Source organism: Protopterus annectens, chromosome 4.part0 (genome assembly GCF_019279795.1).
Source record: "Protopterus annectens isolate FY-2018-M chromosome 4.part0, PAN1.0, whole genome shotgun sequence".
Classification (NCBI taxonomy): Eukaryota; Metazoa; Chordata; order Ceratodontiformes; family Protopteridae; genus Protopterus; species Protopterus annectens.
This window is the reverse complement of record NC_056733.1, coordinates 1,774,153,755-1,774,180,439: the sequence shown is the minus strand read 5'-3', so window position 1 is coordinate 1,774,180,439 and position 26,685 is coordinate 1,774,153,755. Positions and strand designations below refer to the sequence as shown.

The 26,685-nt window shown below is 43.9% G+C and overlaps 1 protein-coding gene across 1 annotated transcript in view; it reads left to right on the top strand.

Annotated features, from left to right (window-relative positions):
- Positions 1–26,685, top strand: part of LARP1 (La ribonucleoprotein 1, translational regulator) — a 3,464,554-nt gene that overhangs the window by 455,164 nt on the left and 2,982,705 nt on the right. Inside the window, exon 3 of the mRNA XM_044069481.1 lies at positions 9,267–9,332. Coding sequence (XP_043925416.1) covers positions 9,267–9,332 — 66 coding nt within the window. The remainder of the gene's footprint in view (positions 1–9,266; positions 9,333–26,685) is intronic.

Sequence of the window (26,685 nt, the reverse complement as noted above, 5' to 3'; positions counted from 1 at the left end):
TGAGGATATGCTCTGGTATTCGGGCCGACTGGATGCGGACTATACCCAATAGTAAGGACTGCAGCAATGGGATCCTCGAACATCTACATTTATGGTAGGTACAAAACTGTACTTTTCTGCTATAAGCACCATGGAAAAACTATCCCCCGGAGGATCAGATCCCATTCCACCAGGGCTGCGTCTACTTCAACAGCCTTTTTCAGAGGTGTTCCTACCCAGGGACCACCTAGAAGCTTGTTACCTGGAGCTCAGTTCATACTTTCACCAAACATTACCATTTACCACTTTTCTCTAAATCCAGAGCTGGCTTTGCCACTGCTGTACTGCAGGGCCTTATAGCGGGTCCTAATGCTGTACAATTCCCTTCACCCAACCATAGCTTTGGGAATCTACCCATATCTAATGACTGAAACAGTGAAACACGAAGAAAATAGTACAGTTGTGTACACTTATCATAAATGTAGATGTTCGAGTGTATTCACTGTTGCAGTCCTGGTTACCCTCCCTCCAGTCCCCTATTTTTCTCTGGCCATACCTCTACCTTCTGTTACTATGCTTAAAAGCCCTTTTGGTGTATTTGCTTTTGGTTGGAGCTATATTTTTTGTGTTATCTAATTTTATTTGCTCCCCATTTTGGGGGCACCTGACATCTGGGGCAAGAAAAACTGATGTAATGGCATCTGCTGCCTGTTTTGGCAACCTGATGTCATGGAAGAAGGGACAGCAACCGACGCAGGACCCAAGACTTTGTTAATCAGGCTGACTGAGAGCACACCTGCCAGCCGATTACCCAAATGTAATGGCTGCAACAGTGAATACACTCTGACATCTACATTTATGGTAAATGTACACAACTGTACTATGTCCAAGGTGCTTGGGGACAAATTTGGGTATGGTTGCACAGCTAGACTTCCCCAGTCTTACTCTATACAGCTATAAACGTACTCATTCATCAAGAAGGAAATGTTGCAAACAAATGTACTTAAATTTCAGCCACTATATTTGACAGTTGAGCAAGTAAGTACAATTCTCACAAGGCTGTCAAGGACCACATTTTTTGTGCACAATGTAATATTTTAGTTTTGTGTATTCATTTTTCTCATAGTTGGGGAAGTTTTTTTCTTTTGTTTAAATGCATGATGTCCTTCTGTTCACTTGCAGTATTGTTTACTTGAGAGACTACGGTAAAGCTTCCAAAGGAGGTAAGAAACCACAGAGGACTAGGGCTCTTCAGGCTTCCTCCCAAGAAAAAAATACCCTTTTTCTGACAGAGCAGGGAGTCTGTGACTAACCTGCAAATATCCTAGCTCCTCCTCTCTCCCTTTGTCTCCCAAATGCTCTCAGGACCTGGAGAAAGTATTACCCAAGACAGTTGGATCCGCTCTGTAATCAAAAAAGGATACTTAATGGCTTAGCAATCCCTTTTGGTTCCTTCCTCAACCTCCCCTGGACCAACTACACCTCTTTCCAGAACTCCTCTGAGTTGAGTAGGAATCCATTCAAAATGTTCCCTGTACCTCCAGTGGGAAAGGATTTTACTTCGGAATGTTCCTAGTGCCCAGAAAGGATGGTCCCTGGAGGCCAATCTTGGACTTATGACAACTCAATGTATTCTTAAAGGTTCCCTCCTTCAGAATGCTAACCCTCCAAACCCTTTTCCCTCTGCTGCTTCTAGACATAAAAGATACTTACTCCACATCTCAATTCACGCCAGGTGCAGAAAATATTTGATGTTCGTGTTACCCTGCTGCAATCATCACACTTGGGTTATCCTGTCGTCAGGCGGTCCCGCAGTCGGCCGGAATTCCAAAGTCTTGGTCTGGCGTCTGTTGCTGTCACCTCTTCCCTGATGTCAGTGTGCCAGGGGTATATATAATGCAACCAACGCCATTTTCTTCAGTCTTTCTTGCCGCGCGGTGCCCGAAGCAGAAGCAGTTCGCGAGTGCCGGTTGGCCGACTCCTGAGATTTTCGAATTCGAATTTCAGACCGAAGTCTTCTATAAAGCTAAGTACCCCGTTGGGGAAACTTTTCTTCCCTCAGACTGATGTCAGAAAAAGTTAACAATTGTATTTCTTGTGGAAAGCAAATACCTCATAAGGATTTTCATTCTTATTGCATACCTTGCCTAGGCCCAGACCATGACGTCACTACTTGTTGGTTTTGTGCTAGGTTTAATAAGCGTACTATTAAGACGCTTTGATTTCGCACAACACTACTTCAGTAGGAAATTTAACTACACCATGCCATCGGAGCAACCGACTACTGGCGTGCACAAAAAATGCAGGGATATAAGGACAGACAGCCCAGGCCTAAGCCAGATTCCGAGGCTTCGGCTGATCTGGTCTCCGGTCCTCAGTGAGGCTCAGACGCAGCCCCTGACTACCGCAGATCTGGAACCCGAGACGGCTACGGAAATTTTGACGGAATGTACCAGGCCGACGCAGCCTTTTACTTCAGGCCCTTCCGACGACTTTGCTACAAAAGACGGTGCTACAGAAACGCCATCGGTTTCTGAAGGCATTTTCAGACAGACTACTCTCACCATTAAAACGTTTTCTAAGTCTAAGACTCCTTCTAAATCTAAAAGGACTGCACTTCAGTCTCCTGTTCAAGGCCCCATGCCTAAAAAACAGATGCTCAAAATGGCTGAAGATTTGCTTTCTTTAATCAGGGGTTCCCAGCCCCCTCCTGACAAAAGGCCTAGACAAGAGGAAGATTATGCATCCTCTGAGCAAGTGTCCATTTCTTCAGACTCCTCTGAGGACCAAACCTACTCCTTCTCTCCTTATGAAGATTCTGATGCTGAGGACTCTATTCCCTCAGCTTCTCCTCCTGAAGACTACTCCTTTGGGGAAACATTACACACTACGAGGGAACATTTTCACTGGGAAGGTCAGGACTACTCTGATTCAAAGAAAAGGCTCAGAGTTTCTTTTACTCCCCCAACACAGACCACTTGCCATCCCACCAGTTTTGGACATTGTGGATGATGTCTATTTAGAATCCAGTTTCAACCCAGACACTACCTCCTGCTCCGGCTAAGCCTGACAGATACTATAGAGTGTGCCTGATTCCCACTAATTTCTTTACAAAAGCCCTGTAGCTGACTCTGAGACCATCTCCCAGGGTCCCAAGGGGGCTAAGGCTTCTATGGCTAAAAAACCAGTACCTTTGGAGAGGGATTCCAGAGCACTAGACAGGTGGGGGAAAAAGGTTTACACTTCAGCCACACTAGCTATGAGGGCACTGAATTGTCAATTTCACATGCTTAAGTATCAGCAATTTCTAATCTCTCCGTTAAAGCAAAGAATAACCACTCTCCCTCAACAATCTGAATTGAAAGAAGTACAGGATCTGTTGCACGCCACTGAGCAGGTGGGCAAACATACCTTACAATGTGGGTTTGATTCTTTGGAGGCCTCCTGCAGAGCAGCTGTCACTGGGTCGGTTATACGTAGGTATGCTTGGTTAAAGGAACAAACTCTGCCTGATCATGTTAAAGCAAAAACTACTAGATGCTCCCTTACAGCAGGATGTTCTTTTTGGAGTTGAAGCAGAAGACGTTTTAAAGAAAATGGAAGATGAGGCAAAATCTATGCAGACAGTCAAAGATTTCCTACAAGTACAACCCCCTCGCTTCAGCAGAAACTGGCCAACAAAAAATTGGTCCTTTCCAGCCACTGACAGACCACAGAGGGGTAAATAGACGCCCAAGGGGCAGAGGACAACCACAAGCCCAGTATAAACCTCGCCAATGGGGCACTACAACACAGAAGGGAGGAGAAGACAGCTCTCAATCCACCAGAAGGCAAACTCAATGACTTGCACCTCATCTGGCCAAGCAATACTCTCTTGGCAGCACCCTTGGGGGGAAAACTCGCACTTTTTGCAGACAACTGGCACATTGTCACAAAGGACAAATGGGTCCTAGACATAATTTTACGAGGATACAGATTCCACTTTCACACTTTGCCAATGAAAAGAGGAATGCCAAACCTGCCACAAAATCAATGGGCAGAGGATGAGAGCCATTCAACTGGTACCTACTCGAGAGCAAGGCCAAGGATTTTACTCAAGACTCTTTCTAGTGCCCAAAAAGGACAATGCCTGGAGACCAATTCTGGACCTTTCAATTCTAAACACTTACAAGTACCCAAATTTAAGATGCTAACTCTACAGCAGCTACTTCCCATGTTGGGCAAGGAAGCATGGCTAATAACGTTGGACCTCAAGGAGGCATACCTGCATGTCCCTATCAGACAAAGTTGCAGAAGATACCTCCGTTTCATTGCAGGTTCAACCCATCACCAATTCTCTGCACTGCCCTTTGGCTTATCTACTGCGCCCAGAGTTTTCACAAAATGCCTGGCACCAGTAATTGCATACTGCAGACAGAGGAATTCAAATATATCCATACCTGGACGACTGTCTCATCCAAGCAGAAAGCTAAGGCATTCTCTTACATCATCTGGCCTTTGTAAAGCATCTGCTAAACTGCCTGGGGTACACAGTAAACGAAAAGAAGTCAAAACTAGTACCCTCACAAAAAGTCATTCCTGGGTGCCAGCTTGAATACAACGGCCCAGAAGGCTTATCTTACGCCAGACAAGCAACTACAACTGACTCAATATTTCAAGACAATGGCAACAAAGACCCAATTAACTGCAAGAAAAATTCTGCAGGCTTTGGGCTTCATGGCATCTTGCATACTAATAATACCATTTGCAAAGCTGCATATGAGGAAGTTACAGTGGTACCTAAAAAGCGTATGGTCTCGACACAGCCACAGCTTGGACACAATGATATATCTCATTCCCTGCCTACAACAGGAATTTCTATGGTGGTCACAGGCATGTCACCTCAACAAGGGTCAGCCTTTCACCTTGCTCCCAGCCAGGCAAACTATCACAACAGATGCTTCAGACTACGCCTGGGGGGCACACATGGCAGGACAATGCATTCAAGGCCTATGGAACGCAGATCAAAGAAATCTGCACATAAATCAAAAAGAGATGCTAGCTGTACAGAAAGCACTGACAGCCTTCAAGGATCTATTACATCCAGGACAACTTGCAATAAAAACGGACAACACCACAGTAATGTGGTATATAAACAAACAAGGGGGTACACATTCCTACCCTCTATGCAGGCAAGCAATAATCTTATGGGACACAGCTCTGGCCTACCAAGTCCAGTTACAAGCTCAATTCCTGCCAGGACAGAACACATTGGCAGACGACCTCAGCAGAAACATCAAGGATCCTCACGAATGGAAACTAGATCCACAAATATTTGCAATGATGAGTCAAAAATGGGGCCTTCCAGACATAGACCTGTTTGCCAGTCCTCAAAACTATCAACTGACAAAATTTTGTACAAGGACATTTCACCATCAAGCTTGGAAAGTGGACGCTCTTTCAGTTGGAAAAACCTGACAGTATATGCCTTCCCTCCATTGCCTCTCCTCACAAAGGTTCTTTTGAAAGTCAAAAAGGAGAGACCACGACTGATTCTCATAGCCCCAGACTGGCCACGCCAGCACTGGTATCAGCTTTTGGAAAATATGGCCCACAGCCCACCATGGATATTGCCTCAAATCCCCCATTTGCTCACACAACAAAACAATCAGATTCTTCACAGCCAGCTCAAAACTTTAAATCTGGCTGCATGGCAAATCAACTAAACATCCAACCAGCTCCTCTTTCACAAGCAGTTCTGGATGTTATTCTGGAAGCCAGGAGGCCAAGCACCAGGAAGGCTTATTCGGACAAATGGAAAAGGTTTTGTGCCTGGAACCAAGCTAAAGGCCAAGACACAATTCAGCCTCACATGCCTCACGTTCTACAGTACTTAGCTGAGATGTTGCACAAAGGACTTTCCTTTTCCTCAATTAAAATCCATGCTTCAGCTATTTCAGCTCACTACAACACGGATCCACCTTTATTTTCACATCCTCTTCTAAGGCAGTTCCTCAGCGGGGCAAAAAACATTAGACCACCCAGGAGAGCTCCTACACCAACATGGGACCTCAATTTTGTTCTGGAAAAACTAACGCTGCCTCCCTTTGAACCAGCTTTCTCTGCAGATCTTCAGTTCCTATCATGGAAGACTGCCCTGCTGTTAGCAATAACTTCAGCTAGAAGAGTCTCAGAGCTACAGGCACTAATGGCAGTGGAACCTTTACTCATTTTTCATCAAGACAGAGTTTCTCTACGAACTAATCCTTTCTGTATGCCTAAGGTAGTTTCCAGTGTAGCTTTAAATCAAACCATCCACTTGCCCACCTTCTTCCCCAATCCACAGAACAAAGGTGAGAGACTCCTGCATTCTTTGGACATTCACAGGCAGCTTCGTTAATACTTAGACAAAACTAAGGCTTTCAGAAAATCTGACCAGCTCTTTGTATCCTATGCTACAGCTTCTCAAGGGAAGGCTATATCAAAGCAAACCATTTCTAAATGGATAGGTCATTGCATGCGTTTCTGCTATACCCATCATGGGAAACCACTTCCTGCTACCATTAGATCACACTCTACCAGGGCAACAGCTACCTCTACAGCCTTTCTCAGGGGGTTCCAACCAAGGAAATTTTAGAAGCTGCAACTTGGAGTTCAGGACACACCTTTACCAAACACTATCACTTACCTCTTTACTCTAAGTCCAGGGCGGGCTTTGCCACTGCAGTTCTGCAGGGCCTTATTGCCTCTACTAACCCTCTGATACCTCCCCCCTACCTTAGCTTTGGGATTCAACCCAAGTGTGATGACTGCAGCAGGGTAACATGATGAACATAGTACAGTTTTGTACCTACCATAAATGTAGATGTTCGAGTGTTCACCCTGCTGCAGTCCAGGTTACCCCCCCCCCCCTCCATCCCCTCTGATCCTACTGGCTAAATCTCTTCAATGCCTTACTGATGTATTTGCTTATAGCTGAAGGGATTTTGTTTGTGCAGTGGTTACTCCATTTGGCACTAATTTCTGACCACCTTTTTTGGGGCACATGATATCTGTGGCCAGAAAAACTGAAGAAAATGGCGTCTGTTGCATTATATATACCCCTGGCGCACTGACGTCAAGGAAGAGGCAACAGCAACCGACGCCGGACCAAGACTTTGGAATTCCGGCCGACTGCGGGACCGCCTGATGACAGGATAACCCAAGTGTGATGACTGCAGCAGGGTGAACACTCGAACATCTACATTTATGGTAGGTACAAAACTGTACTTTTTTTCTGTGGGTTTCTGCCATTTTCAATTCTTTACATTGTCCTTTGTTCCCTCTACAGCCACGTGAGTTTTCACAAGATGTCTGGCTCCACTGATTGCTTATTGTAGGCTCCTGGGTATCTAGATTTTTCCATACCTGGACAACCTTTTCCTACCTGTTCCAGCCCTTATCGTTCTTCTAGGGGATCTACCAATTACCATTTCCCTCCTGGGAAAATTGGGATTCACAGTCGACTTCAGAAAATCAGTCCTTATCCTACTACGTTCTCTCACCCCTGTCCAAGAACTCTACACAGATGCATCATATGTGGGCTGGGGTGTGGCCCTGGACAAATTTAGAGTTCAGGGAAGGTGGTGTCCCTCCCAGGAAAAAGAACAACGTAAGGGAAATGCAAGCATTGCTTCTAGCTTTACAAGCATTTCACTCCTTCCTTTGTCCAGGCCCCCTCAGACTGTTCACCGACAACATAACTATGTATGTATGTAAACAATCAAGGGGTAACCAAATCCTACCTTATCCTCAGGCTGGCCCCTTTTGGTGTGGAAATTCCTGGCACAGTACAGCATGACAATTCAGGCAGTGTACATCTCCTGCAACAGGAATTTTGTGGCACCCTCACTGAGCAGGTCTTGGACCCAATCCCAAGAATGGATGGGTACACAGGGATGTGTTTTTGAACATCGTCTACCAAAGGGGTACTCCACACCATACCTCTCAACCTCTTCGAGCAAGAAATCTGGACAAAGCCTTTTAAGTAATGGGGGACGAAGGCCCACAAATAGGGACAGTTTTTGAATATTGCTCTTACAAACTTAGAAAGTTGATAGAATAACAGATTTTGCATTAGCATGAGTCTTCTGAATGGTGTGAAGTCTAAAACTCTTCGGACTTCAGCTCTCAATGTTTTGCCAAGAATTTGCCAAAAAAAACAAACTTTTTATGAGAAACAGATAAATATGAGACAAAAATCTGGACATTCTGCGAAAGTCTGTGCAGTTGAGAGGTATGCCACATAAACCATACTTTTTTGATTATGAAGAGGACCCAGTTGTCTTGGGTAGTACTTTCCCAGGTCCTGAGAGCATTTGGGAGGTGGAGGGAGAGAGGAAGAGCTAGGACATTTGCAGGGTAGTCACAAACTCCCTACTGTGTCAGGAAAGGCCTGTTTTTGTTGGGAGGAAGCCTGAGAAGCCCTAGTCTTCTGGTCTCTTACCTCCTCTGGAAGCTTTACTGTACTATCTCAAATGAATACTGCAGCAGTGAAGAGAAGGACATCTATGATTATGGTAAGATTTTGCACAACTTTCCTTTCTGAGAGTTTACTTCATTTAGTTGAGCTAGCTGCTTATCAAAAAAGGGAATCCACTGGTGGTTTTAGTCTAATCCCATTCAACTGATAAATTGTGTGCTGCCTTGTGCTGTGCTGCTGTGTGAATCCATGTTCAACATTGTTGAACAGTGGAGTAAGGAAGTTTCTCCTTTTCCTTACTGTTGTGATTTTTCTGGAGTTTACAAACACACTTTTATTACACGCATATTTAATGTGTAAAATGTGTGCGCATATGTATATGCCTACATAATATGTATAGTATCTGTGTGTGTGTGTGTGTGTATATATATATATATATATATATATATATATATATATATGTATATTATGTCGCATTTTAAATCTATGTATGTGTGTGTAAAATCAGGGTTGTGGGGACACACACAGTTCCCTATGTGGAGAGGTAGCTTGTCCCCTTTGCAAAAAATTGTTTACCTAGTTTTTGATGTCTTTCAACCAGTTTTGATTGATAAAAGTTTTAGGCGTTTGTGCCATGATGATATGGCTGTTTGGCCAATGTTAGTATACTCATTCCATGGAGATTGTGGCCCAGAAAGGACATTTCTTAGGTGGATAGTACATAATACTATATTACACAAATTATTTGCTTCTTTAAGCAAGTGTTTACTGTTATCAGATGTATGTAATTGTTCAGCAAGCATTAGTAAACCTGTAACAAATGTTTTTTTCCCCGTTATGCACCCAGGTTGGAGATTTTGGTGATGCTACCAACTGGCCAACCCCAGGAGAAATTGCACACAAGACTACACAGGTAAGAAAATTAATGGTTTCAGGTTGTGGTCATATAACATTTGCAGTTAACACTTGATGGCAGTTCTGGATAAAACTAGCCACTTTGTAAGAGAGACTATTTTAAGTATGCATCTTAAGATTCCAAGATGGCATGTATTAAGGACATTCTGAAAGGTCTGCAGCTTGTGGATTTTGTGCAATTGTAACTTATGCATGTCTGAGACTTGGAGTTATTTTCACACTGCTGTCTTACCTTACAGAATTGAAAGTATTTTTGATTTGTGACATACTAATATCCCTGAATATTTGATGTTAAGTTGTCTATCTCGCCTTTGTTCTTGCTAGTTGGGATCAGAGCCGATCCTTGGCTCCGACTCTGCCATCTTCTATAGCTCGAGAGCCGTTTACTGGCTCGGGGCTACCCCTTATCCCATTATGCCTAGCGCTAGCTACCCAGATCTCGTTTGCCGCTTCAGCTGCGAGGTTTCGTTTTTCTGGCTCAGGCTTGTATAACGTTTCTTTATAGAACTTTTTTATTAGAAATAGTCTTTTTCCTAGGGGTAGTCTTATATTTGTTGTGTTAGCTAAGTGTGTATTTGTAGCTTCCTTCCCTTCCCTTTAGAACTCGTTTAATTTAGAGAGTTCTCCCCCTCCCCCCTCCTTATTCCTTTCCTGTCATTTTAGCCGTTTAAGTTAGAGGCTTTCCTTCTACCTTCTTTATAGGCTAGCCGTTTGAGTTAGAGGCTTTCCTATAAAAAAAAAAAAAAAATCTTTAGCTTTAGTCTGTAGTGTACAGTGTCTTTTTCTGTAGACTGTATTTTGAGTGGTTAGCTATTGTATTTTTTGTTACAGGATGTCCAAAGAATCCAAGCTGTCTTGGTTCAAGAAGTGCGACTCATGCTGTCAGAAAATGTCTCTGACAGATGGGCACACTTCTTGCGTCTATTGGTTAGGCACTGTGCACCTGCAGGACTCTTGTTATACCTGCCATACATTTAGTCCAAGAGTTCTGCAGGAGCATAAGAATAAGCTTATTCTTAGGGGCCTTTTAAAGCCCCAGGATTCACCTGCCAAGACTCAGCCTGTGAAATCCCCTAAAACTACCAAATTGTCAGCTCCAAGTTCGGAGCAGTCTTTGGTTCATACTCTACCTGCTGCTTCAGTTCCGGCTGGAACCGATAAAACTATCTCCCCGTCGGCTCCATCAGAATCTTTGGAGCCTTCACAGAACCACAAGAGGCTGAGGTCCCCTTCTCTGGAATCGATATATTCGGCTCCTCTGTCTCCCCTGCTGCAAAGCGAGCGCAATCACAGATCTCCTCACTCATCTTGATCCTCTAGGCTCTCGGATCACGACGTGGAGAGAGTGGTCAGTAGGTTGCTAAAGTCGCAGGCACTTGCCAAGATGTTGTCTAGCCCTCCTCAACAGGTGTCTGCTCTGTCCACTTCTATTGATGTTCCTCCTCCGACTCCATTGAGCTCGGAGCCGGAGTTCATTGGGGTTCGAGTAGTGGAACAGTTTGCTCCGATAACTTTATCTACTTCGGTTCCATCGTCTGCTCCGATTCCCTCGATGGTGCCATCCGTCGAGGGATCTGGGCACCAGGGCTCCCTCGTCTGCTCCAAGGGGGTGAGTGGCATTGGACTCTTGTCTGACCCCGTTCTCCCTCTCGGAGCTTCGGCGCAGGTGAGCTCTGCTCCTACATTGGTCTCTGAGCAGTCTCCCTCAGTGCGGAGAAAGATTCAGATTTCCTCAGAACCGAAGCTTTCTCTGCATTGTGGCAAGGAATTCAATGTCATGAAGAGTGTGCTGGCCACTGAGTCAGCTCCACTATCGGCCCCATCGGCTCCGTCCCCTGTAGTGCATGTGCCAACCTCTGCTCCTCCTCCAGACCCCAAGTGTCGGGAACCAGCGCTCTAGGGCACCCCATTGGGTGTTTTCTCCTCTTCTGAGGCCTCCCCTGATCATTCAGAGGAGCCCCATTGTAAGAAGTGCAAGAGGAAGCACATTGACTCCCCTGAGTCTGTCACTTCTGATACAGACTTAGATGATTCAGAAGGGTCCCAGAGATCCCCCTCTGAAGAGGTTTCCTTTTTGGACATCCTTGAAATGCTTAAGCAGAGGGCGAACTGGAATCCCCTAGCCCCTACCGAGGATGTCTGTATTCCTGGATGCGTTCGGTTCCCGATCTTCCACCTCCTGGGTTTCTCCACCTTTCGATCCACTTATGTCTGTGGTGGCACGAAAGGCGTGTTCAGCCCCGGATACAGTGGAACCAACTCCGAGGAGACCTGGCAAGTTCATCACAGCACCCCATGATAAGCAGTTCCTTACCAAAGGTGTTCCTGTTGATGTCATGGTGGTAGCAGCAGCCACCAGAAAAGAGTTAGTGGAAACCTCTTCGACTGTCCATCCTCCTAACAAGGAGTCTAGGACCATGGACAGATACGGGAAGCGAATGTTTGCTTCAGCGACCTTTTCTATGAGGTCACTGAACTACTTATGCCATTTTACCCGGCTTCAGAGGGATCTCCCTAAAGAGCTCGGAGATGCCCTTCAAGATCCATCAGCTGAGGGGGCTCAAGCTAAAGTGGCTTTCCAGCTGGCGACCCTTAATTCTGTAGTCAACTCCTCCATGAGGCTCATTTCCTATGCAGCTGATGGTGCGAGTAGAGCTGCTGTTACGGGTGTGGCCCTTAGGAGACATGCATGGATGCAGCTGTGTAACTTTGCGGAGCCCTTTAGAGCGTCATTCACCAACACCCCCTTTGATGGTTCCTTTCTTTTTGGACCACAGATGAGACACTTTGACTAGGTGTGAGCAAGAAGGCAAGACTCTCTGCTGTGGGAGTCAGTTTTCCACTCCTTCCAGACCATACCCCAAAGGTCAGAAGAGTGGTCTCAGGGAGCCTCACCTGACGCACCTAGGGATATTTCCTCCAGGGGCAGAGGGGGAAACAACAGTAGATGTCACCCTCGTGGTAGAGGGGGTCCGCAGAACCAGGGCAACAGAGAATCCTTCTCTGAAAAGCCCTTACAGCATCCCTGAAGGGTTGCCCGGCTCTGGAGGCAGTCGAGGGAAGACTTTCACTGTACCCAGAAGCCTGGCAAAATTTAATGCAAGACAAATGGGTATGGTCAATTATATCTGGAGGTTACAAAATTCCCTTCTCTCAACCGCCTTACCATCGAGCTAATCCTTCCAGATGTTCCACCCAATCTGAGGGACCAAGCAGTCGTAGAAGTTTCAGGACTGCTAGAAAGAGTCATCCAGGAAGTCCCGGCAGACCTACTTGGATCTGGAACTTACTCAAGGTTCTTTTTGGTACCAAAAAAGCCAGGGGACTGGAGACAGATTCTGGATCTCAGCAGACTAAACAAGACTGTTCAAAGGACAAAGTTTCGGATGGTCACGCTACAGTCCATTCTACCCTTTCTGAGTCAGGACAATTGGATGTGCTCTATAGATCTTCAGGATGCGTACTACCACATCAAAATGGACAGGCACTCCAGGAGATTCCTTTGCTTCCGGCTGGGAGCCAGTCATTACCAGTTCAGAGCTGTGCCGTTTGGTCTCACCACAGCCCCCAGGGTGTTCACCAAATGTATGGCAGTGGTCACGGCTCACCTGAGATGTCGAGGATTCCAGGTGTTACCTTATCTAGACTGGCTCCTCACTGCTACTACCAGGCATCAACTTCTGCAAGCCAGGGACTACACTATCACAATCTGCTCACAGCTAGGCATTGCAATAAACTTTGAAAAATCTGCCTTGTTGCCCTGTCAATATATCACCTATATAGGAGTAGACTTGAACACTAGGAACATGTCCGCAAGGCTACCGCCAGAAAGGGTGTCTACAATTCACCACCAAGTACAAATTCCAATGCAGAGCAAAAGGATCCAAGTCAGGTTCATCCTTCAAACTCTGGGATGTTCCTCGTGTTTCACTGTTGCAGTCATAACTGTAGGGTGATCCTGCCGGCAGGCAGCCCGAGGTCGGCCAGAATCCCAAAGTCTGGGTCCGGCGTCGGCTGTACCAGCAAGCACCCTGACGTCAGTACGCAGAGGTATAAAGCTGACAGCCGACGCCATCTTCTCCAGTCTTTCTTGCCGTGCGGTGGAAGGCAGCTCGCAAGTCGTTGGTTGGCATTTTCAGACAACGTGCTTTGATTATCGTCTGTCAGAAGTTTTCTACTTCTCTTCTCAAGCTAAGTACCCCGTTGGGGAAACTTTTTTCTTGCTCCTCCGATGTCAGAAAAAGTTAATTGTATATCGTGTGGGAAACAAATACCTCATAAAGATTTCCACTCTTACTGTCTACCTTGCTTAGGCCCTCGATGTTTCTTGCTGTCGGTTCTGTGCCAGGTTTAATTCTCGCACTATCAAGCGTAGGTACAATTCGGCCTTGAATTTTTTTGGTAGACGATTCAATTGTAGGATGTCGTCGGATACTTTACCGACAACCGGAATTCAAAAGAAACGCAAAGACAAGGATAGGCCTCCGAGGTCCAAACATGATATTTTGCAGCCGGAGCCAGCTTCGGGTTCGGCAGTCGTCAATGAGGTGCTTTTGCAGCCCCTGTCGTCCGCCACTTCGGAACCGATGGCCGACACGGACTCCCATGGGGAGCCTTCTAGGCCTAGTATTTTAACTGCTGCAGGACCTTCGGACGTCGCTCCTTCAGATGGGTCCGTAACTGCTGTGCAGGTACCGGCTTCTGAGGGGGTTTTCAGGCCTTCTAATATCACTATTTCCACAAAGACAAAGTCAAAGACTCCTGTTAAACCAAGGGTTTCTTCACAAGCTTCCTCGGATACAGCTCCCAAGTCCCAGAAGCAATTACTTCGGATGGCTGAAGATTTACTTAGTGATTAGGGGTTCTCACCCTCCTCCAGAAAAAAGGCCTAGACAGGATATTCCTTATGATTCTTCTGATCAGGCTTCTGTCTCTTCCTCTGACCAGGATTATTCCTTTCCTCCTTATGAGGATTCTGATGCAGAGGACTCTATTCCCTCTGCTTCTCCCCCTGAAGATTTCTCTTTTGGGGAAACCTTACATGAGATGAGGGAGCATTTTCATTGGGAAGGTCAGGATTACTCTGCTTCCAAGAAGAGACTTAGGGAATTTCTCCTTCTCCCTCAACACAGACCTTTGGCTATTCCTCCTGTACTTGATATTGTGGATTTTCTGAAGCTAACCTAAATCCTGATTCCTTGCCGCCTGCTCCTTCTAAGCCTGATAGATTTTACAGAGTCCCTGACTCCCATCAATTCTTATTTAAGAACCCTTCTGCTGATCCTGAAACCATTTCTCAGGGTTCTAGGGCTGCTAAGGCCGCTTCATCTAAAAATCCTATCCCCTCTGAAAAGGATTCTCGTGCCTCGGACAGGTGGGGCAAGAAGGTTTACACTTCTGCTACCCTTTCTATTAGAGCTTTAAATTGCCAGTTTCACATGTTCAAGTATCAGCAATTTCTTTTGCCTGTTCTAAAGCAAAAGCTCTCTACCTTTCCTGCATGTGCAGAGGACAAGGAGTTTACAGGATGTATTGCATGCAACTGAACAAGTTAGCAAACATAGTTTACATTGTGGTTTTGATGCTTTAGAAGCTTCTTGCAGGGCCGCTGCCTCTGGTACTGTTATCAGGAGACATGCTTGGCTTCGTGAGCAGAATTTACCAGAACAGGTTAAGGCTAAGCTGTTAGATGCCCCTGTTCAGCATGATGTTTTATTTGGATCCAAGGCTGAGGAGGTTATTAAAAAGATGGAAGAAAAAGCAAAATCTATGCAGACTGTTAAAGATTTTTTACAAGCTCAGCCTCCTAGATTTTCTAGAAATTGGCCCTCCAAAAATTGGTCTTTTCCCATGTCTGACAGGCCTCAGAGGGGAAGATATAGACGCTCCAGAGGTCAGGGGCAGGCTCAGGCCTCTTACAGGTCCAGACAATGGACTGCTTCTTCACCTAGAAGGGGAGAAGACAGACCTCAATCACAAAAGAAACAGACCCAATGACTCTCTCCGTTGGGCTACAGGTCCTCCTTGCCTGGAAGCCCCTCTCGGAGGAAAACTTTCTCTTTTCTACCAAAATTGGACTCTTATTACCCAGGACAAATGGGTTTTAGACGTGATTTTAAGAGGCTACAAATTCCACTTTCATACTCTGCCAAGGTCTTCGGGCTGGCCGGATCTGCCAAAACATCAATGGTCAGAGGCCTTAAATCAAGTGGACGCCTTATTGGCCATGAAAGCCATAGAACCTGTTCCACTTCCAGAGATGGGAAAAGGTTTTTACTCCAGACTGTTTCTGGTCCCAAGGAAACAAAACTCATGGAGACCTATTCTGGACCTCTCAGTGTTAAATACCTTTCTGGAGATTCCAAAATTCAAGATGCTTACTCTGAAACAACTTCTTCCCATGCTCTCCCAGGATGCTTGGATGGTGACATTGGACTTGAAGGAAGCCTATTTACACATTCCCATCAGACAGGAACGCAGAAAATACCTCAGATTCAAGGCAGGTTCGAGACACTTTCAATTCTCTGTACTGCCCTTTGGCTTATCTACTGCGCCCAGAGTCTTTACCAAGTGTCTGGCTCCAGTAGTAGCTTATTGCAGACTCCAAGGAATTCAAATTTACCCCTACCTGGACGACTGCCTTATTCAGGCGGACAGCAAGGATCTTTTACTTCAACATCTGCAGTTTGTTCAGCGTCTTCTCCAATTACTGGGATTCTCAGTGAACACAAAAAAGTCAATTTGATCCCCTCTCAACAAATGATCTTTTTGGGAGCTCTTCTAAACACAAGCTTACAAAGGGCCTTCCTTACTCCAGAAAAACAAGTACAGCTGGCATCAATTTTCAAGACCTTGGCTACTTTAACTCAGCTCACTGCAAGGAAATTCCTGCAGGCTTTGGGCTACATGGCTTCTTGCATCCTGTTGATTCCAAATGCAAGGCTTCATATGAGAAAACTTCAATGGTACCTAAAGAGTGTATGGTCTCTGCATTACCACAGCCTGGAAACTGATACCTCTGATTCCCTGCCTCCAAAAGGAGTTCCTTTGGTGGTCCAGGGCTTGTGCTTTAAACGAAGGGAATCCCTTTCGTCTACCTCATCCTGCTCAGATCATAACCACAGACGCCTCGGATTATGCTTGGAGAGCTCATTACCTAAACAATTGCCAGCAGGGCTACTGGACAAAGAAGCATCTTACCTGGCACATCAACTTGAAGGAAATGTTGGCAGTCCAAAATGCTCTTCTAGCCTTCCAGAGTCTTTTGCAACCAGGCCATCTTCTTATTCACACAGACAATACCACAGTCATGTGGTACATAAACAAGCAGGAGGGCTCTCACTCCTACCCCCTTTGCAGACTAGCCATGAGTTTATGGGACACAGCTCTAATTCTGAATCTGCATCTTCAAGCTCAATTCATTCCAGGAAAACAGAATCTCTTAGCAGACAGCCTAAGCAGAAATCTTTTTGGATCCCCACGAATGGATGCTGGACCCCAACGTATTCAGCAGGATTACAGCAGTTTGGGTATTCCCTCAGATAGATCTGTTTGCATCTCATCTCAATCATCAGCTGCCTCTCTCTTGCACCAGGTCCTTCCACAAAGCAGCTTGGAAAGTGGATGCCCTGTCTTTCAGCTGGAGGAATCTTTCGGGATATGCCTTCCCTCCTCTTCCTCTTCTGCCTCGGGTGTTACTGAAAATAAAACAGGACAAACCCAAGATTTTCATTTTGATAGCTCCAAATTGGCCTCTGCAGTTTTGGTATCCAACTTTAAGACACCTGTTCTTGGAACCTCCATGGATTCTGCCTCTGTTTCCTTCTCTTCTGTCCCAGCATCAGGGTCAGATGCTACACTCTCAAATCAAGACTCTTTGCCTGGCAGCTTGGCTCTACAAGGGTCTTTGATTCCTTCTGTTTTTCCCAAACAAGTTTTGGATGTTCTCTTAGAAGCTAGGCGCCCTAGCACTAGAAAATCCTATGCTTCTAAATGGAAAAGATTTTGTATTTGGATGCGGGACTGAGGTTCTAATCCTCTTTTGCCTGACATTTCTTCCATTTTACTTTACCTCTCAGACCATTTGCTTAAAGGCCTCTCCTTTTCTTCCATTAAAATCCATGCTTCTGCTATCTCGGCTCATTACAACACTGATCCCCCCCATTTTCTCTCACCAGCTGGTGAGACAATTCTTCAGAGGGGCTAAGAATTTAAGACCTCCCAGAACTCCTCCTGTTCCTGCTTGGGATCTTAATTATGTTTTGGAAAAACTAACTTTATCCCCCTTTGAGCCTGCGGCTGCTTCGGATATCAAGTTCTTATCCTGGAAGACAGCTATTTTATTAGCTTTGACTTCTGCCAGAAGGGTTTCAGAGTTGCAAGCTCTCATGGCTGCGGAACCATACCTTATTTTCCACCAAGACAGAGTTGCCTTGAGGACCAATCCTACATTTATGCCTAAGGTGATTTCTAAAGTGGCTTTAAATCAGACTATTCACCTTCCTACTTTCTTTCCAAATCCTCAAAACAAAGGGGAAAGGATTTTGCATTCATTGGACGTACACAGACAACTAAGGTTTTACCTGGATAGAACTAAAGATTTCAGAAAATCTGATCAGTTGCTTATCTCTTATGCCTCTAGTTCTCTAGGCAAGGCTATCTCTAAACAAACTATTTCCAAATGGATTGCTCATGGGATAAGGTTTTGTTACTCTCACTTTGGGAAGCAAATTCCAGGTACTGTTAGAAGTCATTCTACTAGGGCAGCTGCCACTTCAGCAGCTTTTCTCAGAGGAGTTCCTACCAAGGACATTTTGGAAGCTGCCACTTGGAGTTCAGTGCATACTTTTTCTAAGCACTATAATCTCCCTTTGTATTCTAAGTCTAGGGCAGGTTTTGCCTCTGCTTTCTTGCAGGGTCTTCTGGCTGCCCCTTCTACATAACCTCCTCCCTCATCACAGCTTTGGGATTCCACCCTACAGTTATGACTGCAACAGTGAAACACGAAGAACATAGTACAGTTGTGTACACCTACCATAAATGTAGATGTTAGAGTGTCTTCACTGTTGCAGTCGGTGTTTCCCTCCCACCCATCCCCTCTTATCTTCCTCTTCTTTTGTGGTGTATTTGTGTTTCCTTTTTGGACACCTTTTGGTTATTTTGGGGGGACTTCTGACATCTGGGGCAAGAAAGACTGGAGAAGAAGGCGTTGGCTGTCAGCTTTATACCTCTGCGTTCTGATGTCAGGGTGCTTGCTGGTACAGCCGACGCCGGACCCAGACTTTGGGATTCTGGCCGACCTTGGGCTGCCTGCCGGCAGGATCACTCTACAGTTATGACTGCAACAGTGAAGACACTCTAACATCTACATTTATGGTAGGTGTACACAACTGTACTTTCCATGGCAGTGGCAATTCTTCTAATCCCACTGGCCCGCTTTCACATGAGGATCCTTCAGTGCCTTCTTTTCACACAGTGATCTTTCCATCAGCTGCCCATGTCTCACATGATCATGATTACAGAAGCATGGAAAAGGCACCTTTCCTGGTGGGTCTCCCCACTAGTGACTCAGGGCAGACCCTTCATTCAGCCCCCTCCGATTGCCACGGTGAACACAGACGCCTCTTTGATAGGGTGGGGGGGGGCATTATCAGGGCAGGACAGTCCAAGGCACTTGGCAGTCTCACGTGTACCACCTGCATATAAATGTCCTAGAAATGAGAGCCGTGCTCCTAGCATTGCAAGCTCTTCAAGACTCTCTCCCTTCTGGGACCATTGCAATCCAAATGGACAACATGTCAGTGGTCTGATAACATCAACAAGCAGGGCGGAACCAGGTCCTACCCCCTATGTGGAGAAGCATTCAGACTCCGGCAGTGGGTGATTTCCTCCCAACGATTTCTGATTGTGATGCACATCCCTGGGAGTTCCAGCGTCATAGTGGACAGGCTCAGCAGAGCTATTCTCATGCCTCACGAGTGGTCTCTGAATCAGGTAGTTGCGGATCTGATCTTCCGCAAATGGGTATAGCCTTGCTGCGATCTTTTTGCCACACCCTTCAACAGCAAATGCAGCAACTACTTCCTTCTTCCGCTTCTAGGTCACACACCCAGAGACGCTCTAGTCCACGATTGGCCTCAGGGACTTCTTTATGCCTTCCCTCCATTTCCCCTGATACCGAAACTCGTACAGAAAGCAATACTGTTGGGTTGCAAAATGATCCTCCTTGCCCCCTACTGGCCTCTACAGATATGGTTTCTGTTCCTGCACCATTACCTTCTCGATCAGCCCTGGACTCTGGATCCGATTCCAGACCTACTTGATTCATCAATCAGGCGGGCTGCATCAGTCCCTCCAAACACTCCAGCTCACAGCTTGGTTGCTCCACTTCCAACCTTAGCCAGGCTTCCCAGCATTTCCCCGGCCGTGCGCGAGATTGTCTCCTCTCGCAAGTCCACAACTAGAAAGACTTATGCTAGCAAATGGAAACGTTTTTCTTGTTTGGCAGAGGCTAGGAACGTAGATCCTTTTTCAACCCCACTCCACGAAATTTTGTAGTTCCTAGCACAACGTTTTCATTCTGGGTCCGCTTCTGCTACAATCAGGGTTTAATTGGCGGCCGTTTCTAACTTTCATGTTGGGTTGTCTAATTCAAGCATTATGTCTCGTAAGCACTGTAAAACCTTTTTAAGAGGGACTACTCTCTTTAGACCTCCAGTGAGAGATCCCCCTCCTCCTTGGGACCTTAATTTGGTACTAACCTCCTTAATTATGCCCCCCTTTGAACCTGCAGCATCCTGCTTCATTAAGTTTCTATCTTGGAAAACACTTTTTCTGGTAGCTGTTATTTCAGCCAGATGAGTCTGAACTTCAGGCACTATGTGTTCGTCCTCCATATTTGGTTTTTCATAAGGATAGGGTTGCTCTAAGGACTAATCCCTAGTTTCTTATGAAAGTCTGCTCAGAAAACAATTTAAACCAATCTATAGACCATCCTGTGTTTTTTCCCTAACCACACCAACAAGGCAGAATACAAATTACACCAATTGGACGTTCATAGACTATTGTGTTTTTACTTGCATAGGACTAAGGATATAAAGAAGTTGGACCAACTGTTCCTTTCCTACGCTCTAGGCAAACAAGGTCTCCAGTTTCCAAAGTGACCTTATCCAGGTGGTTGTCTCATTTACTTTCATTTATCAATTGAGAAACAGCGTTGCCTATCAACCAAAAGGTCATTCTGCTAGGGCTTTGGCCACCTAGCCTTCCAGTCTAGGTTGCCCATGGATACTATCTGTGCAGCTGCTATGTGGGCAAATCCTCATACCTTTATTTCTCATTACAAGCTAGATATGGTCTCCAGGAGCAGAGCTGACTTTGGTTCCACTGTTCTGAAGAGTCTGTTCCAATGAGCCACCCAGGATTGTAGGAGCTAGGGACGCTGTCCCAATCAGCAAGAACGAAGGCGAGCTAGACAACTTAACAAAGAAGTCATGTACCTACCATAACGTTCCATGTTAGTTGTCTTCATCTCACCTTCTTTCATGCGTCCCACCCTCCGTCCCCCTGTCCTACTGGATCGAGAGGAATTTTGGTTTCACCGGCTGAGTGTTTTCTGGTTTGTTTCCTCTACTGACTTAGAGTATGACAGGTATGCTCATCCTGTTTGGACAGGTTGATTCTCTGGCTATGTCTGGGTTTAGCTATTACAAACGAGGTCTGGGTAGCTAGCGCTAGGCATCATGGGATAAGGGGTAGCTTCGAGCCAGTAAACAGCTCTCGAGCTATAGAAGATGGCCGAGTCGGAGCCGAGGATCGGCTCCGATCCCAACCAGCAAGAAAGAAGGTGCGATGAAGACAACTAACATGGAACGTGTTATGGTAGGTACATAACATTGTTCTGACTCTGATGGGGATAGACATAATTGACAGCAGTATGTCCTGACTAAGTTTTCTCTCCAAGCAAGAAAAAGTAGTACTCCACACCATAAAATTTTTTTTTAATAAAATGACAAAGCTTTCAGATACAAACTATCCTTCAGTGTCTTACATAAAATGGCTATAAAAAACAGCATTTATAAATACCACTCAATCACATCACGTGACACAGCAACCTATCAGCAATATCAATTGAAAACAGCAGTTAAGCTTTTAAAATCACAGTAGCAGTAAGACATATACATCAGTTGACATGTCTAGTGTAGAATCACTTCACTTTTTGCTGCTTAAATTTCAGAACTGGTTTCAGTGTAATCTGCTTGTTAAGACCTGGATATTTATCTGCTTCAAGTCAAATAATCCACTCATATTCTTTCATATCTACACTGTTTATTAGATCCCCACGTCTAGCATTCGGGTATATTACATGTATAGCTCTAAAGTTTGACTGGTGTGTAGTATCAGTTTCACTAATATGTTTAGTTAAGGAGTTAGTATATTTCTACAAATCTCAGACCTTTGATCTATTATCCTGTCTTTTAGCCTTCTAACCGATTTTCCAACATAAAAACCCAGGCATTTGTTACATGTAGCAAGATATATAATAGATGGTGAATTACATGTTGCAGTACAAAGAAAAGTAAACTTTCTGCCATTCACAGGGTGTATAAATTCAGTAGATTGTTTTATACTCTAACAGCAGGAACAGTTGTGGCAGGGAAAAGTGCCCTTTTTATTGAAAATGGGAACAGTATTGGAGAAAATTTTTTATAACACAATTTCTTTAAGTTACTACAGTTGCATTAAGTAAACGTAGGTCTATCTGAAAGCCAATTTTCATGGCCTGGTATGGCTTTTAGGATGTCCCAGTTATTCCTAATAACATCTTCTATTGTCTCACTAGCTCTACTATAGGTCACATGAGGTATCTTAGGGGTTGTGATGAAGTTGCACACTGAACAGGATCAGTATTTATCTGAGTGGAGAAATAGGGTCCAGCTTTTGAGTCCCTTAACTGTAGGACATCCCTCCTAGCTATTTGTCTCTTCCATATTATAGCCTCTTTCAAGAAACTTTTTAGTCATTTCTTGCATCTGAGCCTCTCAAACCTCTGAGTATTCAGCCTTCTGGCTTGCAGATGATGGCTTTTAAGGGCACTTTTAAATACTTGTACTAATCAAAATGTTTATGCAGAGCCTGTAGAAGGCTTTTCTGCTATGGCTGCATCTGATAGTTCCAATGAACCATTACAAACCTGTTGAGAGAAAACATCTCATGTAATGTATCTTTGAATTTTTTTGACTGAAAATGTTTTAAATTCAGAGCAGAATATAAATGTGCTTGAAAGGTTTGATTTAAATATTCGTACTAAAAATGCTTATGTGGAGCCACTAGAAGGCCCTTCTGTTATGGCTGTATCTGATAGGAATATCTCATGAATATCTCATGAACTTGATGAACTAATAGAAGCTATAGCTGTTTTGAGGGATTCTATGTTAATACGAACAGTGGTAAGTGTGTAGCGTTGTTGGGAACTTTTAGTTATGCTCCAGTGGTTTCGAATGAATTTGACGTTGTGGCTAAGAATCGAATAACTAAGGAGCGATTTACTAATTATCAGCAAATAGAAAGTAATCTACCTAATGAACCATTGAATTGTTCAACTGAAAATGTTTTAGACTGTGATTCGAATGGGGCTTCATCTTTTGTTTCAAATGGTTGTATCTGTAGAAACATATGTTCAGAAGGTCCTTCTACTTAACATCTGAATCTGACTAAGTTCAGCTTGACCAACCTTATGGGGAAATAGAGGATGTTGGTACCTTGAGGGGTTGTGGTCTATCTGCTAATAGTATGGGTGTTTCAGGAGCCCCCTTGAATGCAAGGGTCTCTGATAATAGGTATGAGGTGATTGGCCCTCGTATTGATAATTTTGATATGTATGGTGTGTGGATGGAAAGTGGAAGTAATTTTTTGGTAACTATTCAATCTACTGGTCAGCTCGATAGTCAGTTGGGGTAAGCCTCTAATAAAGGGGCGCTACTATAGAGACATCTAATCGTCCTTTGGTTATAGTTCAACCTAACAATGAACTTGGTTATATAACTGAGGGTGTAGAACCAATGGGAGGTCTCCTGACTATGGACCCACCTGTGAATGATGATGTAGTTATGGTTACTGATGTAAATGCCCCTAATCATCTAATAAGTTTTCTGAATATGTTAATATATAGGGGCTATTAATCAGTCTGTTAAATAGTCCAACCATATTAACTTCAGGTAAGGAAGTTTTTGAGAAGAACCTTCCGACTCATTCTTTGGTTGTTAACCTCTCCAGATATGAGTTAACCGAAGCAGAGATGTCCCTGTTATCATGTGGAACTAAATTTGTCCCAGCAGGAACTGATTATTTGATTAATGCAATCACAGACTTAAATTTATTTTCAAGGAGTTTGAACTTAAAAAATATATTCAAGAACAGTGGTAGTTCTGTGGGCAGTCATCTTAAAAGGAGTAGTACTTTTTATTCCTGTTAGTGACGCTGTTATTAGTGTATTTAATATATGTGAAAAGCAGATCCGTGATCTTTATGAAAAAAAAAAAAAGCTTTACGAAAAAAAAAAAGCTTTACAAAAATATGTAATTTGACAGTCGAACAATCCCAGGCATTGAAACTACTGCAGAGTAATACTCAAATAGTTATAAAAGAAGCTGATAAAGGAGGTGCCATTGTAGTAATGGATATGGAACAATATCTACAATCTGACTGCGCTACTATTAGGCAGACTTTTAAACCTGTTAATAGTAAAGAAATAGATACTAGGATTAGTAAAATGCGTATTTATGATCTGCAGGTGATGGGTGACATAGATATTGACACCTTCCACTTAAGTGTACCATGCCCAACCTTCCCTGTACTTTATGGACTTCCCAAAATACATAAATCCCTGGAGAAACCTCCAGTGAAACCAATAGCATCAGGGAGGGAATGAATGGTGGAATCTGTATCGGTATATTTACAAGATATCTTAAAGGGCTATCTAAAGTGTATACCAAGTTACATCAAGGATACAGGTGACTTCTCAATTCCGCTGTATAGTATGACAGCTGTGCCCATGACCGCTTCCTTTTGGTAATGTTTGATATAAAGTCCCTTTTTACAGTGATTCCAAATGTTTATGGAATTGATTGTGTTAGGGAGATTTTGCAGGAATATGGATGTCTTCCTGCTAGACGTATTGAAATTATTTGTGAGCTTTTGGATTTAGTTTTGGAGAATAACATTTTTACGTTCAGTAAACAAGTATACCATCAGATATCTGGAACGGCTATGGGCACTGCTGTGGCGAATTTAACCCTGGGAAATGGAAAGGATTAATGTACATGGAAATGCTAATTTGTATGCATCTAATATTTCGTTCTACAAATGGTTTGTGGATGATCTTTGGTTTGGCATGGTACTGCTATGGAACTGCAGAGTTTCTATGAATATTTAAATACTGTTGAATTTCTTAAATTTGAAGTGACATTTTCTGAGGATTCTTTGAAGTTTTTCGATGTTAAGCTACGAATTACAGGGTCTGGTTTGGAGACATGTATATATAAAAAGATGTACAGGTAAATAAATACCTGCATAAGAAGAGTATGCATGCAAAAAGGACTTTTAAAAGTGTCCTTAAAAGCCAATCTCTACATGCCAGTAGGCTGAATACTCAACCAGAGGCTTGTGAGGCTCAGATACAAGAAATGACTAATTTTCTTGAAAGGGGTTATAATATGGAAGAGAGAGAAATAGCTAGGAGGGATGTCCTACAAGGGATTCAAAAGCTAGACCCTATTTCTCCACTCAGATAAATACTGATCTTGATGATCAGTGTGTAACTTCATCACAACCCCTGAGATACCTCATGACCTATAGTATAGCTAGTAAGACAATAGAGGATGTTAGGAATAACTGGGACATCCTAAAAGCAATACCGGGCCATGAAAATTGGCTTTCAGATGGACCTTTGTTTACTTATCGCAATTGTAGTAACTTAAAGAAATGGTTGTGTTATAAAGATTTTCATCAAAATAAGAATACTGTTCCCATTTTCAATAAAAAGGGCACTTTTCCCTGCCGCAATTGTTCCTACTGTTCGAGTGTAAACCAATCAACTGAATTTATACACCCTGTGAATGGCAGGAAGTTTACTTTTCGTTGTACTGCAGCATGTAATGCACCATCTATTATATATCTTGCTACATGTAACAAATGCCTGGGTTTCTATTTTGGAAAATCGGTTAGAAGGCTAAAAGACAGGATAATGGAACATAAGTCTGAGATTCGTAGAAAAATACTAACTCCTTAGCTAAACATTTTAGTGAAACTGATACACACCAGTTTAATTTTATAGTTGTACATGTAATATACCCGAATGCTAGACGTGGGGATCTAATACAGTGTAGATATGAAAGAATATGAGTGGATTATTCGACTTGAAGCAGATAAATATCCAGGTTCTAACAAGCAGATTACTCTGAAACCTGTTCTGAAATTTAAGCAACAAAAAGTGAAAAAGTGATTCTTCACTAGATATGTCAACTGATGTATATGTTTTACTGCTACTGTGATTTTAAAAGCTTAACTGATGTTTTCAATTGATATCGCTGATAGATTGCTGTGTCATGTGATGTGATTGAGTGGTAATTATAAATGCTGTTTTTATAGCCATTTTATGCAAGACACTGAAGGATAGTTTGTATCTGAAAGCTTTGTCGTTTTTTGACCGTGTGGAGTACTACTTTTTCTTGCTTGAAGCTGTTTGGTTTGTACTTTTCCACTAAATCACTGGTTCACCTTTTTGTGGTTTAAATTTTCTCTCCCACATACTACTCTGTTTCCCCAGCACATGACTATTTTCTTTCTATTCACTTAGAAGGTCAGAACTTGGAATTCTTGCTTAGTTTCAGAATCTATGTACAGGTTTTGTGTGTGCGCACATATGTATGTCTGTGTGTATGTGTACCCGAAGTGCTACTTAGCTGTTACTTTTTTCTTCCTTCATTTCTACTGCCCACTGACACCTTTCCAGTTCTTTCTCCTTTGTTTTTTCTTTCCACCTCTAACCTCCTGACTAGAGACTCCATTAGCCCTATTTCTAGTCCATTCTACCACTAGACTCAGCCTAGCTGATTGTTTTTCTTTGACTGTTTCAGTATCTGTTTCTACCCACTCCGTTTGCCCTACGGGCTCACTCCGCTCCCTTCCCTACCCCCAATTCCCACCCACCCCAAAGGGCCCTACTTTTATACTTCCTAAACCACACCTCTTCCTCCTCCACTTATTCCCCAACCACACCCCTACCTCTCCCATCACTCTCCTAACACATATCTTCCTTTCCCCACTTCAATCCTATCATACCTCATGTTCTT